The sequence below is a fragment of the Squalius cephalus genome, assembly GCF_949319135.1.
Source record: "Squalius cephalus genome assembly, chromosome: 22".
Taxonomy (NCBI): Eukaryota; Metazoa; Chordata; class Actinopteri; order Cypriniformes; family Leuciscidae; genus Squalius; species Squalius cephalus.
Window position 1 is genome coordinate 483757 of NC_137143.1, and position 18744 is coordinate 502500.

Here is an 18744-nt window from a genome sequence, read left to right on the forward strand (position 1 = left end):
AGAGAGAGAGAATGCGCGCGCGACCGGCTCTCTCTCTCTCTCTGCTCGTTCTTTCAGTTAAACATGCGCCCTGTCACTCACAAGCGCAGCAGTTCATCTAATTACTCACCGATCAAATAAGACTTTGGCGGGACAAAAATTCACTTTGGCGGGCGCTAAAACAAGTTCAATGCAGAAAATTCATGCGTGAATTTAACTTAGTAGGCTACATGACCATGCACTCGCACAAATGCGACCACATAAAATTTTAACTCGCACATTCTCAAAAAATGGTCGCATATGCGACCATTTTGGTCGCAGTCTGGAACCCTGGTGTCGGTGGTGATTTTTAAGATGCTGGTATAGATTGGTAGTGTTTCTTCTGGATCTGGCCACGGCACGTCGACATATTTTAGCACTCTTTTGCTCCACGTCGTTCTTCGCGAAGAAAGCCGGTGCACTGCATACAACCTTGTAACTTTCCATTGCCATTTCTAATTGGCCAGCAAGCCAGGAACGCGAGATTCGACCATTTTGATTGGCTAATAGGTTTGTCACTCAAATGTCAGAGGCGGGGGAAAAAACCTCAGACTCCTGAGGTTAGGTTATTGCGGGAGTTAAAACCTCAATATCGATGCGATAAAGGTTAATCGTGCAGCCCTAGTATGTGATAGTGATAGTATGTGATAGCGATAGTATGTGATAGTGATAGTGTGTGATAGTGATAGTGTGAGTGATAGTGATAGTATGTGATAGTGATAGTGGCTGATCTCTGGCGTGAGCTGGTTTTGAGGAACCGCTCGTGTTGTTGTGAATGCTGGCTCTTTAGCTCCGCCCCCTCAGTGCGTTAATGTGTGTGTTCTTCACTCACACACTCTCCTCGTTTCTCATTTCGGTCTGCTTCCGACACACACAGTGGATGTGGTGTTCCTGCCTCACGAACGAGAGACTCGTATTCCTCCTCATAATCAGGGATTGTGTGCGAGGAGAACAGCACATCTGTTTGGGGGCCGAAATAGATTCCATTCATGCATTCCTGTGACGAGGATCATAACTCCCTCCCACGCTCGAGTCTCCGTGTCTTTCCCTCACTCACTCTCTCTACTGCAGTGTTTTTGCTTAATTTCTGTTCTTGTAGCTCAGTAATGGGAAGCTACTGTAAAACATTAGCTTCTCAATCAATGATGCACTTTTTTACTGTATGTTTTAGTGCCACTTGTCCTTTAAGACCTCATTATAAATACCCACTATTATGATTTGCTATCATCTTTGCATAGAACATTATCAAGGCATGAGGATAATGTGATTCTTCGTGACATGACCTTGATTCTGCTTGCATTTTTGACATTGAGAGATTATTGTACTATGGAAACATACTATAGGTTTCCTCCTGGTTTATTGGAACCATCTGCAGAAACACACACACACACACACTCACTGCTTCTCCACGGTATGATGTCACAGCGATGGCCGCCTCCACACCAGTGCATCAATGTGTGTGTTTGTCCTCCACTGTTTCCCAGTACAGGCCTGATCGTACTGTTCACACACACTAAAGCTCATACACATCCACACGTCTCTGTCTTCTCCCTTTATTCGCTTCTTTCTTTGACTGCCTGAATCAGTGGTGCACTACCCTACAAGTTAACCACTCCTGTTCTCCATACACACCGTATCACTGAGATTACATGTTGGATAATCTATGTGAAGTTGTACGATCTTTCTTACACCCCACTGACGGTTAGCTTTATGCTTTTCTCAACAACAACAAAAAAACACTCAGCGGATCTCATGCCTGTCCTGCTCTTGTTTTGTAGACGGTGGCCATTCTGGAGCAGCGTCTGACTCTGACCGAGGACAAACTGCAGGAGTGTGTGGAGATCCAGCGTCAGAGCGGAGCTAAACATCGAGCTCAGAGTCTCCAGATCACAGACCAGCGTCCCGATCCACAGCGATAACAGCCATCACATCAGAGCAGTCTTCATTACAGTGTGTGTGAGGGAGGGTTGTGTGTTGAACAGCAGTGTGTGTGAGGGAGGGTTGTGTGTTGAACAGCAGTGTGTGTGATGGAGGGTTGTGTGTTGAACAGCAGTGTGTGTGTGTGATGGAGGGTTGTGTGTTGAACAGCAGTGTGTGTGATGGAGGGTTGTGTGTTGAACAGCAGTGTGTGTGTGTGATGGAGGGTTGTGTGTTGAACAGCAGTGTGTGTGATGGAGGGTTGTGTGTTGAACAGCAGTGTGTGTGTGATGGAGGGTTGTGTGTTGAACAGCAGTGTGTGTGTGTGATGGAGGGTTGTGTGTTGAACAGCAGTGTGTGTGTGTGATGGAGGGTTGTGTGTTGAACAGCAGTGTGTGTGTGATGGAGGGTTGTGTGTTGAACAGCAGTGTGTGTGTGTGTGTGATGGAGGGTTGTGTGTTGAACAGCAGTGTGTGTGTGATGGAGGGTTGTGTGTTGAACAGCAGTGTGTGTTTGTGCTGAGTGTGGAATAAGCATCGGCTCTACTGTAATCCATCCTCAAAACCACAAACTGAAACTGAAATCTGAGAAGAGAAATCTGAACATGACGCCTTCCTCCTTCACTTGCATTAGTCGAACATGTTTGTCCTGAACTTTTGAACTGTACTTTTCTTTTTCAAGTTTGCTATTTTGAGTCATTCTGTCTCATTTCCCAGTGTAACTAAACACTTAGTTTTATTTTTGTCCATTAAAATGCCAGTAAATGTGTTTATTTAACACGTGTTGCTTACTGTGTTCTTCTTTCTGTATATTACTGTAAAATATAGTATCAGCTAATATGTAATGTTTTATTATGTAATGTCAGGGCTGCGCTTTACAGTCATGTCTGTTCATTCATTGGTTGGTTTCCCTGAATCATGTAAACGGCTATTGAACAGCCTGAAGCAGCAACACTGACTCAGCCAATAGCGTGAGTTTGGGGGCGGGGCTTTCAGCAGTGTTCAGGAAACCTGTTTGGAAACAGCCGTTATATTCGCCTGTGTGAGGGATTCGAGCTCATGACGAGTGTGAAGCTACTATCCCGTTTTAATGTACTGTTACTTTTTTGTAATCTTGGTAACATTTTACAATAAGGTTCATTAGTTGACATTAGTTAATGTATTAACTAACATTGAACAACACATTTGTTACAGTATTTATTAATCTTTGTTATTGTTAGTTAATAAAAATACAGCTGTTCATTGTTTGTTCATGTTCACAGTGCATTAACTAATGTTAACAAACACAACCTTTGATTTTAATAATGTATTAGTAAATGTTGAAATTAATATTAACTAGGATGATTAAATGCTGTAGAAGTATTGGTCATTCTTAGTTCATGTTAACTAAGGTAGTGAACTAATGTTAGCTAATGAACCTTACTGTAAAGTGTCACCGTAATCTTTGTGTAATGTGTGCCGTGGCTTTGTTCCCTCCTCAGATCAGCTCGTAGTTTTAAAATAACTGAATCCCGCATCTCCAGAAATCACCCGTCAGACCGAATGAGTGTGTGTTTGCCGTGATGTTCTCTGTAGTTCAGCTGAGCTGAGAACAGACTCACTAAAGCGTAACACTGGTCGACACACACACACACACACACACTCTTTTCCTTCCTGTCTGGGGCTGGAGTCTGTGCCGGACGGGACCGAGCCTCACACATCCAGATAACGACATTAGGTCTTTAATTACACATGGCAGTGACTCTCCGCTGGTGCAGTGTGTGTGTGTGTGTGTGTGTGTGTCTGCCTCATTCTGCACATGTGTTTCTCTGGGTCTTTATGGCCAGAACATCTGGAGGCCTTTCCCTGATCGAGTGTGTGTCCGAGTTCAGCGCTCACACTGTGTCTCACGTACAGTATTTCAAACGGTAACTTTGATGGATGTTTCAGGAGGGTCTTTCTGTTTTTTACATTTCAACAACTTTCTTCTGACTTTCTTCTTGCAATTCCGAGTTTAGATGTAAGCTTTGGTATTGTGACATATAAACTCGGAATTGCGTGAGAAAATTGTGAGATAAAAAGTCGCAATTAACTTTTTAAAAATGATTATTCCATCACAGAAACAAGCTTCCATATTTTTTTAAGTAAATTTCCAATTTTCGGCTATAAAGAAAAATTGTCTTTAAGCCTTAATAAACTTTAAGCATTATGGAATTCAAAGCTAAATTTAATAAAGCATAATGTACAGTCAACTGGTTATTACTGCAAAAATATTCCTGAATCATCCTGAAAACACTGCAGTAGGCCTAGGGTTACGCTCACGGTATTCCACATGCTACTTGCTAGTCGATGTAAAAGTGGATATGAAATATTGCTTTAGATTCAGTGTTTATGTGTGTGTATGATGACACGAGGGACATGAAACCATGCGAATTATAAAGTTTAACGTCATTATACTGGAATACTCTTGCCGGCTGGATACCACGATTAACCTCATAATAAAGAAGAATAACGTCGGGATACTGTAACAGTTCCTCCAGAAAACTGACAGCACGAACAGTTTAAAACTGCGATGCAACAGAAAATGAGAAGTTTTCACAGTTATTAACATTTTAATCAAAATTATAACTATATTCTGTGTCATGAATTACTGCTGCTGTGAGAGGGATTCTAGCACTTCTTCTGACTAACCTAATCAATATCAATAGAAAAGTCAAAGAAAAGCTATTGTGCAATTATTGGAGCAAGTGGGAATACAAGCATTATATGTATGGTGGTTACGGTTCACCACTACAGTTACACAGCTGTGACGACTTCTGCTTATGAGAAGAGTAGGGCGTAACTCGGTGGATTGTGTGGAGGCGGAGCTGAATGCGAGCCTGCAGTGGATTGTGGGAAAGGGGCAGGGTTTAAGAGAGGCAGTGGGTGGAGCTTGATTGTTCAGCCACTCCCTACACCTGATAAGGTCAGGCTCCACCCATTCATTTTACATTTACATTTACATTTATTCATTTAGCAGACGCTTTTATCCAAAGCGACTTACAAATGAGAACAATAGAAGCAGTTAAACTAGCAGTAGGACAACAAAATGCAAGTGCTATGACCCTTCTCAGTTTAAATAAACGCATTTTTTTTTTTTTTTTTTTTTTTTTTTAATAGAACAGAATAGAGTAGTAGAGAGAAAGTGTTAGTATTACTGGATCAAGTGCTGTCGAAAAAGAAGTGTCTTCAGCCGTTTCTTAAAAGTGGCTATGGACTCAGCCGCTCTGGTTGAGTTCGGCAGATCATTCCACCAGCAGGGAACAGTCATGGTAAAGGTCCGAGAAAGAGATTTTGTGCCTCTTTGAGATGGCACCACAAGACGCCGTTCACTTGCAGAGCGCAAGTTCCTGGAAGGCACATAAGTCTGAAGTAAAGAGTTAAAGTAAAAGGGAGCAGAACCAGTGGTTGTTCTGTAGGCAAACGTCAGTGACTTGAATTTGATGCGAGCGGCAACTGGCAACCAGTGCAGTTTTGTGAGGAGAGGAGTGACATGTGCCCTTTTCGGCTCGTTAAAGACCACTCTAGCTGCGGCGTTCTGGATCAGTTGCAGAGGTTTGACTGTGCAAGCTGGAAGACCAGCCAGGAGAGCGTTGCAATAGTCAAGTCTGGATAAAACAAGCGCTTGGACAAGGAGTTGAGTAGCATGTTCTGATAGGAAGGGTCTGATCCTCCTAATGTTGTACAAGGCAAATCTACATGACCGGGCAGTTCTTGCAATGTGGTCTGTGAAGTTCAATTGATCATCAATTACCACACCAAGGTTCCTGGCTGATCTAGATGGAGTTATGGATGACGAGTCTAGCTGAATGGTGAAGTTGTGGTGAAGTGTTGGGTTGGCCGGGACCACGAGTAGCTCTGTCTTCGCAAGGTTTAGTTGAAGGTGGTGGTCCTTCATCCAGCCAGAAATGTCTGTCAGGCAGGCTGAGATACGATCAGCTACCGTCGGATCGTCGGGCTGGAATGAGAGGTAGAGTTGTGTGTCATCAGCGTAGCAGTGATAGGAAAAACCATGTTTCTGAATCACAGATCCTAGTGATGTCATGTAGATGGAGAAGAGAAGTGGTCCAAGCACTGAGCCCTGAGGCACTCCAGTAGCTAGATGTTGTGTCTTAGACACCTCACCCCTCCACGAAACCCTAAAGGACCTACCTGAGAGGTATGACTTGAACCATTCGGTTTACAGAGGCGGAGCTGGATGTCACGTGACCCTGCAGTGGGAATGATTGACAGGATCTGTAGACCTGAGGTCTCGTTCTGTGACTGATGTTTTATCCGAGATCCTCGTCCCTCATGAACACTGAAGCTGTGCATCATTTCCTGTTTCCTGTCCCTCGGCGAGTGTCGGGTTCATGTTTGTCTGGGAATCCAGGCCTTTCCCCCCCGATCAGCCCACGCAATGATGTTTCCACTCGCTCACAAAACAGAAGAACAGCCTTTCACTGATTCTGCAGAAGAAGAGCTTATGGAGAGTTAAACCCTCAGTTTCATCTCACAAACTCACTCTAACAGTGCTGAGGTGCTTTAACCCAGTTTTGTGTCAAATATGAACAAACAGCCATTGGGTTAAAAAAATTGTATTTAAAGAAAAACTGTAATGCAAAACAACTGATGAATGATCTGCTGATATCTGTGAGTTCAGAGGTTTTAGCCTGAGATGTACAGTCTACAGGATCATCTGCAACTCATCTGGACCCATCATGCATCAGTGCCGCTCCCATCATGCATCAGTGCCGCTCCCATCATGCATCAGTGCCGCTCCCATCATGCACCTGTGCCGCTCCCATCATGCACCTGTGCCGCTCCCATCATGCATCAGTGCCGTTCCCATCATGCACCTGTGCCGCTCCCATCATGCACCTGTGCCGCTCCCATCATGCACCTGTGCCGCTCCCATCATGCATCAGTGCCGCTCCCATCATGCACCTGTGCCGCTCCCATCATGCACCTGTGCCGCTCCCATCATGCGATCAAGCATCCTCTAGTCTAAACCTCTAAAACCACTCACCTATTGTAGAAATTGGCCATACAGTGCAAAATATGTGGTCAAAATGGACGATTAAGCTAATTATGAAAATTATGCAAATTGATCAACATATGCATATTAGCATCCGGCAGTGTCTGTATGCTGGGGACCCATACTTCACATTTCTGCAGTAAAACTTTGGTGTACTCAACATTTCCGGGTTCACCTAGTTGGCAACTAGACTAAATGAAAGGGAGGTGATAGTTAATGAGATTAACTTGTAAACTGAGGTTGATCCATTCACACACACACACACACACACACACACACACACAGTCTTAAAGGGCCAGTGTCCCGTCAGCCGCGAGCACAGCAGATCTGCCATCATTGCCGTAAGTCCACATGAAACGGACCCTATTCACTGTATTCTCAGTCTTATTGTGTATGAGTTCCAGATGTGTGATTTTTCCAGCTGTGAAATGACTTTCTTTTTCAGCTGGCATCACTGATCCCTCTCATCTGATCTTTCGCAGATGAAAAGGATGCAGTGAAGGACAGATGTGGTAACAGACCTTCGTCAGGGTGGAGGACACTTCATTTCTGATAGGAATGAAAATGACAAGCATTCAACAGATTCATGTGTTTAACAACATGCCAAACATGTTCAGTAGACCCAAACTCCACGACACAGTTCAGAGCTGTGAGTTGTGAAGCCATGGTGAAGATGCGGAGTCGAATGGCTCATAATGTTTTCCACATTTTGCTTTAGCTAAACAATTGTTTATCATATAAAGTTGTGTCTCTTCAGAAAACTTAAACCACTCGATTCAATTAGATTACTTTTATGAACTTCTTGAAGCATCAACGTTTTGGTTCCATTGACTTTCAATCAATAAACAAGTAATTAATATTAAGTCACTTACATTTTAGACGAAATATTGACTGTTTTTGTTCTAATTTAGCAGCAAAAATGATTCCAGTCCAAACAAAGATCACAGCAGAACCACCGCGCGACTCACAGCAACACTCGCGATCACGAACACGTCTCACAGCAACACTCGCGATCGTGTTCTCATCACTGAATGATTCAACATTGTGAACGAATCGGTTGAGTCGCAGATTCTTAAACAACCGCCTCATTCTTGATAAATCAGCCGTTTGAACGAATCGTTAGAATGAATGACTCAATGACTCGCTTCATAAGGCCGCTTATCACCTGCATTTCCGCGCTCACTATCGACAAACCAATCAAATCCGTTTACAAGTATTTTTTTAAAGGGTAACTAAACCCCTGGTCAGAGCCTGACTCCACCCACTGGCAATATTTGAAAAATGCTGGAAAAGTGGGCAGAGCCCATCGGAGATAGAGGGGACGAACCGAGGGCGGGGCTGAGCGGGGGGGCGAGCACCTGAGACCCGCAGTGACGGATTGATTGACAGCTGCTGTCAGACTCTCTAAAATGGAGAGTGACTCACAGGGTCGGACGTAAAGTACATGCATCTGATGAGTTTTATCGAGCTGATGTCAATAGCGCTCTCTGTATGCATATTCATATTTTGCCGCTATGTGGAAAAATCCAGCAAAATGCGCCGGCGCGTTTGTCGACCCCAGAGGATTAACTTTAGCCTAACCATAAATTGTGATTAAAATATATATGCTCACTCACATCAAGACGCCGCTGCGGTGGAGTCCATGCAGGAGTAGCAGCGTTTGCGTCGCTTTCCAGCGCGAGCTGTGTGGAGAAGCCCATGTCCACCTCTACTGCGCTGGAGAAGCAATCCCGCGTGAAATGCAGGTTTCACACTCACGGTCTTCCAGGACAAGTGCATGCAACCACTGGCGCCTAATTTCCAAGTCTGCTGGAAAGCTATGCAGTCAACCAGCAACACTACACCTACGTCCCCTCCTGACCACTGTACTAAACACAGATAAATATACGCTAGCTCGTACCAGGGGCGTGGAGAGCTGGAACCCGCTTACGTCACCTGTCACCGCTTACGTCACCTGGCACCGCTTACGTCACATGTCACCGCTTACGTCACCTGTCACCGCTTACGTCACCTGTCACCGCTTACGTCACCTGGCACCGCTTACGTCACCTGGCACCGCTTACGTCACCTGGCACCGCTTACGTCACCTGTCACCGCTTACGTCACCTGGCACCGCTTACGTCACCTGTCACCGCTTACGTCACCTGTCACCGCTTACGTCACCTGTCACCGCTTACGTCACCTGGCACCGCTTACGTCACCTGTCAACGCTTACGTCACCTGCCACCGCTTACGTCACCTGTCACCGCTTACGTCACCTGTCACCGCTTACCACCTGCCACCGCTTACCGCTTACGTCACCTGTCACCGCTTACATCACCTGTCACTGCTTACCACCTGCCACCGCTTACGTCACCTGTCACCGCTTACGTCACCTGCCACCGCTTACGTCACCTGGCACCGCTTACGTCACCTGTCACCGCTTACTTCACCTGCCACCGCTTACGTCACCTGTCACCGCTTACGTCACCTGCCACCGCTTACGTCACCTGTCACCACTTACCACCTGCCACCGCTTACGTCACCTGTCACCGCTTACGTCACCTGTCACCGCTTACGTCACCTGTCACCGCTTACCACCTGCCACCGCTTACGTCACCTGCCACCGCTTACGTCACCTGGCACTGCTTACGTCACCTGCCACCGCTTACGTCACCTGTCACCCGCTTACGTCACCTGTCACCCGCTTACGTCACCTGTCACCCGCTTACGTCACCTGCCACCGCTTACGTCACCTGTCACCCGCTTACGTCACCTGTCACCCGCTTACGTCACCTGTCACCCGCTTACGTCACCTGCCACCGCTTATGTCACCTGCCACCACTGTCACCGCTTACGTCACCTGCCACCGCTATACCTGCCACCGCTTACGTCACCTGCCACCGCTTACGTCACCTGCCACCGCTTACGTCACCTGCCACCAATGTCACCGCTTACGTCACCTGTCACCGCTTACATCACCTGTCAACGCTTACGTTACCTGCCACCACTGTCACCGCTTACGTCACCTGCCACCGCTTACGTCACCTGCCACCACTGTCACCGCTTACGTCACCTGTCAACGCTTACGTTACCTGCCACCACTGTCACCGCTTACGTCACCTGTCACCGCTTACGTCACCTGCCACCGCTTACGTCACCTGCCACCACTGTCACCGCTTACGTCACCTGTCACCGCTTACGTCACCTGCCACCGCTTACGTCACCTGCCAACGCTTACGTCACCTGCCACCGCTTACGTCACCTGCCACCACTGTCACCGCTTACGTCACCTGTCACCGCTTACGTCACCTGCCACCGCTTACGTCACCTGTCACCGCTTACGTCACCTGTCACCGCTTACGTCACCTGCCACCGCTTATGTCACCTGCCACCGCTTACGTCACCTGCCACCACTGTCACCGCTTACGTCACCTGTCACCGCTTACGTCACCTGCCACCGCTTACGTCACCTGTCACCGCTTACGTCACCTGCCACCGCTTATGTCACCTGCCACCACTGTCACCGCTTACGTCACCTGTCACCGCTTACGTCACCTGCCACCGCTTATGTCACCTGCCACCACTGTCACCGCTTACGTCACCTGTCACCGCTTACGTCACCTGCCACCGCTTACGTCACCTGTCACCGCTTACGTCACCTGTCACCGCTTACGTCACCTGCCACCGCTTATGTCACCTGTCACCGCTTACGTCACCTGCCACCACTGTCACCGCTTACGTCACCTGTCACTGCTTACGTCACCTGCCACCGCTTACGTCACCTGTCACCGCTTACGTCACCTGTCACCACTTACGTCACCTGTCACCGCTTACGTTACCTGTCACCGCTTACGTCACCTGCCACCGCTTACGTCACCTGTCACCGCTTACGTCACCTGCCACCGCTTACGTCACCTGTCACCCGCTTACGTCACCTGCCACCGCTTATGTCACCTGCCACCACTGTCACCGCTTACGTCACCTGCCACCGCTTACGTAACCTGTCACCACTGTCACTGCTTACGTCACCTGTCACCGCTTACGTCACCTGTCACCGCTTACGTCACCTGCCAACGCTTACGTCGCCTGCCACCGCTTACGTCACCTGCCACCGCTTACGTCACCTGTCACCGCTTACGTCACCTGCCACCGCTTACGTCACCTGCCACCGCTTACGTCACCTGTCACCGCTTACGTCACCTGCCACCGCTTACGTCACCTGCCAACGCTTACGTCACCTGCCAACGCTTACGTCACCTGCCACCGCTTACGTCACCTGCCAACGCTTACGTCACCTGCCACCGCTTACGTCACCTGCCAACGCTTACGTCACCTGCCAACGCTTACGTCACCTGCCACCGCTTACGTCACCTGCCAACGCTTACGTCACCTGTCACCGCTTACGTCACCTGCCACCGCTTACGTCACCGCTTACGTCACCTGTCACCGCTTACGTCACCTGCCACCACTTACGTCACCTGCCACCGCTTACGTCACCTGCCACCGCTTACGTCACCTGCCACCACTGTCACCGCTTACGTCACCTGTCACCGCTTACGTCACCTGCCACCGCTTACGTCACCTGCCACCACTGTCACCGCTTACGTCACCTGTCACCGCTTACGTCACCTGCCACCACTGTCACCGCTTACGTCACCTGTCACCGCTTACGTCACCTGTCACCGCTTACGTCACCTGTCACCGCTGTCACCGCTTACGTCACCTGCCACCGCTTACGTCACCTGCCACCAATGTCACCGCTTACGTCACCTGTCACCGCTTACGTCACCTGTCACCGCTTACGTCACCTGTCACCGCTTACGTCACCTGCCACCGCTTACGTCACCTGTCACCGCTTACGTCACCTGCCACCGCTTACGTCACCTGTCACCGCTTACGTCACCTGTCACCGCTTACGTCACCTGCCACCGCTTACGTCACCTGTCACCGCTTACGTCACCTGTCACCGCTTACGTCACCTGTCACCGCTGTCACCGCTTACGTCACCTGCCACCGCTTACGTCACCTGCCACCAATGTCACCGCTTACGTCACCTGTCACCGCTTACGTCACCTGTCACCGCTTACGTCACCTGTCACCGCTTACGTCACCTGCCACCGCTTACGTCACCTGCCACCGCTTACGTCACCTGCCACCACTGTCACCGCTTACGTCACCTGTCACCGCTTACGTCACCTGCCACCGCTTACGTCACCTGCCACCGCTTACGTCACCTGCCAACACTTACGTTACCTGTCACCGCTTACGTCACCTGCCACCACTGTCACCGCTTACGTCACCTGTCACTGCTTACGTCACCTGCCACCGCTTACGTCACCTGTCACCGCTTACGTCACCTGTCACCACTTACGTCACCTGTCACCGCTTACGTTACCTGTCACCGCTTACGTCACCTGCCACCGCTTACGTCACCTGTCACCGCTTACGTCACCTGCCACCGCTTACGTCACCTGTCACCCGCTTACGTCACCTGCCACCGCTTATGTCACCTGCCACCACTGTCACCGCTTACGTCACCTGCCACCGCTTACGTAACCTGTCACCACTGTCACTGCTTACGTCACCTGTCACCGCTTACGTCACCTGTCACCGCTTACGTCACCTGCCAACGCTTACGTCGCCTGCCACCGCTTACGTCACCTGCCACCGCTTACGTCACCTGCCACCACTGTCACCGCTTACGTCACCTGTCACCGCTTACGTCACCTGCCACCGCTTACGTCACCTGCCACCACTGTCACCGCTTACGTCACCTGTCACCGCTTACGTCACCTGTCACCGCTTACGTCACCTGTCACCGCTTACGTCACCTGTCACCGCTGTCACCGCTTACGTCACCTGCCACCGCTTACGTCACCTGCCACCAATGTCACCGCTTACGTCACCTGTCACCGCTTACGTCACCTGTCACCGCTTACGTCACCTGTCACCGCTTACGTCACCTGCCACCGCTTACGTCACCTGTCACCGCTTACGTCACCTGCCACCGCTTACGTCACCTGTCACCGCTTACGTCACCTGTCACCGCTTACGTCACCTGCCACCGCTTACGTCACCTGTCACCGCTTACGTCACCTGTCACCGCTTACGTCACCTGTCACCGCTGTCACCGCTTACGTCACCTGCCACCGCTTACGTCACCTGCCACCAATGTCACCGCTTACGTCACCTGTCAATGCTTACGTCACCTGTCACCGCTTACGTCACCTGTCACCGCTTACGTCACCTGTCACCGCTTACGTCACCTGTCACCGCTTACGTCACCTGCCACCGCTTACGTCACCTGCCACCGCTTACGTCACCTGCCACCACTGTCACCGCTTACGTCACCTGTCACCGCTTACGTCACCTGCCACCGCTTACGTCACCTGCCACCGCTTACGTCACCTGCCAACACTTACGTTACCTGTCACCGCTTACGTCACCTGCCACCGCTTACGTCACCTGTCACCGCTTACGTCACCTGGCACCGCTTACGTCACCTGCCACCGCTTACGTCACCTGTCACCGCTTACGTCACCTGCCACCGCTTACGTCACCTGCCACCGCTTACGTCACCTGTCACCGCTTACGTCACCTGTCACCGCTTACGTCACCTGCCACCGCTTACGTCACCTGTCACCGCTTACGTCACCTGTCACCGCTTACGTCACCTGTCACCGCTTACGTCACCTGCCACCGCTTACGTCACCTGTCACCGCTTACGTCACCTGTCACCGCTTACGTCACCTGCCACCGCTTACGTCACCTGTCACCGCTTACGTCACCTGTCACCGCTTACGTCACCTGTCACCGCTGTCACCGCTTACGTCACCTGCCACCGCTTACGTCACCTGCCACCAATGTCACCGCTTACGTCACCTGTCAATGCTTACGTCACCTGTCACCGCTTACGTCACCTGTCACCGCTTACGTCACCTGTCACCGCTTACGTCACCTGTCACCGCTTACGTCACCTGCCACCGCTTACGTCACCTGCCACCGCTTACGTCACCTGCCACCACTGTCACCGCTTACGTCACCTGTCACCGCTTACGTCACCTGCCACCGCTTACGTCACCTGCCACCGCTTACGTCACCTGCCACCAATGTCACCGCTTACGTCACCTGCCACCGCTTACGTCACCTGTCACCGCTTACGTCACCTGCCACCGCTTACGTCACCTGCCACCGCTTACGTCACCTGTCACCGCTTACGTCACCTGTCACCGCTTACGTCACCTGTCACCGCTTACGTCACCTGTCACCGCTTACGTCACCTGCCACCGCTTACGTCACCTGTCACCGCTTACGTCACCTGTCACCGCTTACGTCACCTGTCACCGCTTACGTCACCTGCCACCGCTTACGTCACCTGTCACCGCTTACGTCACCTGCCACCGCTTACGTCACCTGTCACCGCTTACGTCACCTGCCACCGCTTACGTCACCTGTCACCGCTTACGTCACCTGTCACCGCTTACGTCACCTGCCACCGCTTACGTCACCTGTCACCGCTTACGTCACCTGTCACCGCTTACGTCACCTGCCACCGCTTACGTCACCTGTCACCGCTTACGTCACCTGTCACCGCTTACGTCACCTGTCACCGCTTACGTCACCTGCCACCGCTTACGTCACCTGCCACCACTGTCACCGCTTACGTCACCTGTCACCGCTTACGTCACCTGCCACCGCTTACGTCACCTGCCACCGCTTACGTCACCTGCCAACACTTACGTTACCTGTCACCGCTTACGTCACCTGCCACCGCTTACGTCACCTGTCACCGCTTACGTCACCTGGCACCGCTTACGTCACCTGCCACCACTTACGTCACCTGTCACCGCTTACGTCACCTGCCACCACTTACGTCACCTGTCACCGCTTACGTCACCTGTCACCGCTTACGTCACCTGTCACCGCTTACGTCACCTGTCACCGCTTACGTCACCTGCCACACAACTATTGACATAAATATATCCTTCTCAGTGCGAGTTATGAAGGAAGAGGACAGCATTGACAGCTGATGTTTCAGCGCGCCCTGCTCTGATTGCGGTGTTGTGACTGAAATAGCGCGCGCGGGAGCATACACAAAACAGTTTTGTAAAATGATATTTGATCAAATAAAAATGATTCATATATCATTTTACGAACCGGTTTTGCGCATGTGCTCCCGCGCGCGCTATTACAGTCACCACACCACAATCAGAGGAGGACGATGGCGCTGAAACTGCATACTTTCTCTCTTGTGTGCTCATATCTACGATCACAACACGGCACGCAAACTATATGTATAGCCTATATAATTTTTCTTAGTTACAAACCCAAACCCGACCCGAACCCGAGGCTATTCACTAAACATTCATCCGAACCCGACCCGAAACCCGTCGGGCTCAGGTCGGGTAGCAGACCTCAAAGACAGGCTCGTCCAGGGCGGGCACTGGTGACTCACAGGGCAGGCCAGGTCCCGCCGGGACTGGGGAGGCCCCATGACATCAAAATTTAAACGTTTTCTATTTTTTAAGCTTTTTTTTGTTTAAGTGTTGATAAAAATAAAAAAAAAACAGAATGAATGAAGCTAGAATTAAAAAAATTTTTAAAGCAGAGGCTCTGTTCTTTTTCTTTTGATATATTAAAAGAAATGTATCAACAAAAATAGTCTAGGTAATTCAGCTGGCGGGGAAAGAGTTAACGGCGTCATTATTTTGCGAGGGAAAATAAGAGGCGCTGCGCCTTTAAATCCTCCAGCACAGACTCCTCCCCCTCGCGTGATGACGCGCTCGCTTTATTGCAGCCTGTCAAACAGCCATCAGAAGAAGAGAGGACCAGGCGAGCGGAGGGATCGCGATCATGAGCCGCGTCTGACGGATCGCCCTGCCGCGTTCCCCCTCGTTCTGCCGCACATAGCAGCCTCGCCCGTTCTCCCCCATGAAACACTCTCTCTGGAGCGGCGTGATCATGATGATGTCGAGCAAGAGCGCGGAATGGCTTCAGGATGAGCTGGAGTCCGGCGGGGCGCTTCTGCTGCTCGACTGCCGCACACACGAGCTCTTCGAGTCCGCACACATCGAGTCCGCCATCAACCTGGCCATCCCGGGGCTCATGCTGAGGAGGCTGAAGAAGGGCAACCTGCCAATCCGATCCATCATCCCCAACAACGAGGACCAGGAGAAGTTCGTGCGGCGCTGTAAGACGGACACGGTTCTGCTGTACGACGAGGCGACCGCGGACTGTCCGGAGAGCGGCAGCTCAGGCTCCGTGATCGGGCTCCTCATGCACAAGCTCCGCGACGACGGGTGCAAAGCCTATTACCTGGAAGGCAAGGAGTTTATTTGCCATTCAAAACTTCCAAGAGCTCGAAACGCTTTCTCTCTCTCTCTGTGTGTGTGTGTGTGTGTGTGTGTGTGAGGGAGAGAGACAGACACAGAAATGGATTAAATCGCTCCTCCGCTGAATCCGCGCTCTTCTGCTGTTAAACGGAGAAAAGTTGGTTCGCATTACGAGCGGTTTGGTGAATACATCCGCGCGCTCGCTGCGAGAAATCTTTCAAGTCTGTCAGGCATTTCATATAAACTCACTGCTCTTAAAATAGCTAACGTGTACATGTTTTGTCTTTCTCTGTGTGTGTTTTGACTACAACCCTTAAAAAAAGGAGAAACAAAGATGTTTTCAATTAATTGCCTAAAATGGCTCCGCCATGTTGTCTTTCTGAAGGAAAACGAGCGATTCATGAATGAACGGCCAAAAAGACTGAATCACGACGCTCTTCGACTCTTTGTGATAAATATACACGTTATATTCGATATTTCGTGCAAATATACGCACATGTCGAGTGTTTTGTCGTGGAAATGGAGTTTGATTGTAATTCTCGGTTTCGCCACCATTCACAAAATACACATCGAGTGTCAGTCATGATCTTCACCACGTGACCAGCAGTTTAACACTCAATCTGTTAGAATATTAATCTGTTTACTCGGATTTATTTATTGGAAATAGTATCTTTTTCAGTTTCACTAGTGCTTATTAATTAGATGGCCTACTAGTATTCATTGCTTTGCCCCCATGCCAAGTAACTATTCCATTGTTAATTTTGGCCATTTGAGTTTTATGATGATCTGAAGTTCAGATATTAAAGAGGCAGTTCACACATAAATAGTTCATTTACAAACCTGAATGACTGACTGGAAAACAAAAGATGTTGTTGAAATGCCTCTGTTTTTTGGAATGAGTAAAGGATTACAGAATGATCATTTTTGGGTGAACTTAACCCTTTAACTATTCACACTCCAGCCATTACAGTTTTACTGGGAACACTTCTTATCTCACTGGTTATGTGTTTTATAGTAACTAGTCAGCATGACTAGTGACCTTTGCTGTTACTAATAACAATTGGAACACTAAATATCGTGTAATAAACATGTCTAAATTAGATGTTAGTGGCTATTTGGATTACTAGTAATTACGAGACTTGTGTTAGTATTTTAGTATACTAATAACATTGTATGGAATGACACGTGTGATTTTCACTCTGATGGTGTGTGTTCTCCGGCTTGTTTGACTGATGGTGTGTGTTCTCCGGCTTCTTCTAGGAGGATTTAACAAGTTTCAGACGGAGTACCCGGAGCACTGCGAGACGAGCTTGGACTGTTCGTGTCCCAGCAGTTCTCCGCCCTCCTCCGTTCTGGGTCTGGGTGGACTCCGGATCAGCTCCGACTGTTCTGACGGGGAGTCGGACCGCGAGCCGGGCAGCGCCACCGAGTCCGAGGGAAGCCCGATTCCCAGTAACCAGCCAGCGTTCCCAGTCCAGATCTTACCGTATCTCTACCTGGGCTGTGCCAAAGACTCCACCAACTTGGACGTTCTGGGCAAGTACAACATCAAGTACATCCTGAACGTGACTCCCAATCTGCCCAACATGTTCGAACACGACGGGGAGTTCAAGTACAAACAGATTCCCATCTCGGATCACTGGAGCCAAAACCTTTCTCAGTTTTTCCCTGAAGCCATTTCATTCATAGGTAAGTTTCCTTTCAGAGGTTACACGCTCATGTCCATCAGGTATTAGTGTGTTATTCTCATTGTGTGTGTGAAGACTGGCCGTGACCTCAGGGTGTGTGTGTGTGAAGTGTGACGGGTCAGGTTTACACACCTGTGCTCTCCGTGAGGAACGGGTCATCGAGCACGCTTGCGCTCACACTGGTGATGGCTGATAGAGTTAGCTGAGTAACCACTGACCTGGCACTGCCAGTGTAACCCACGCTGACAAGACGCTTAATAAACCAGGATACGCCAAAGCCCAATCGTTCATGTGTCCGTTTGTGTGAGATGTGATGATGTGTGATGGTGTGTGTGATGTGATGTTGTGTGATGGTGTGTGTGAGATGGTGTGTGAGATGTTATGTGAGATGTGATGGTGTGTGTGATGTGAGATGTGATGTTGTGTGTGATGTGAGATGTGATGTGTGATGGTGTGTGAGATGTGATGTTGTGTGTGATGTGATGTTGTGTGTGGTGTGATGTGTGAGATGTGTGATGTGATGTTGTGTGTGATGTGTGTGATGTGATGTTGTGTGATGTTGTGTGAGATGTGATGTTGTGTGATGTTGTGTGAGATGTGATGTTGTGTGATGGTGTGTGTGAGATGGTGTGTGAGATGTTATGTGAGATGTGATGGTGTGTGTGATGTGAGATGTGATGTTGTGTGAGATGTGATGATGTGTGATGTTGTGTGAGATGTGATGTTGTGTGATGGTGTGTGTGAGATGGTGTGTGAGATGTTATGTGAGATGT

General features: G+C 49.5%; 2 protein-coding genes across 2 annotated transcripts in view; both read left to right on the forward strand.

Moving 5' to 3' along the window:
• Positions 1-2717, forward strand: part of poc1a (POC1 centriolar protein A) — a 111734-nt gene extending 109017 nt beyond the window's left edge. The window contains exon 11 of the mRNA XM_079857751.1: positions 1797-2717. Within this exon, the coding sequence (XP_079713877.1) occupies positions 1797-1937 (141 nt within the window). The 3' untranslated portion in view covers positions 1938-2717. The remainder of the gene's footprint in view (positions 1-1796) is intronic.
• A 13022-nt stretch (positions 2718-15739) lies between these two features.
• Positions 15740-18744, forward strand: part of dusp7 (dual specificity phosphatase 7) — a 12378-nt gene continuing 9373 nt past the window's right edge. The window contains exons 1-2 of the mRNA XM_079858337.1: positions 15740-16273; positions 17544-17972. Of these exons, the coding sequence (XP_079714463.1) occupies positions 15883-16273; positions 17544-17972 (820 nt within the window). The 5' untranslated portion in view covers positions 15740-15882. The remainder of the gene's footprint in view (positions 16274-17543; positions 17973-18744) is intronic.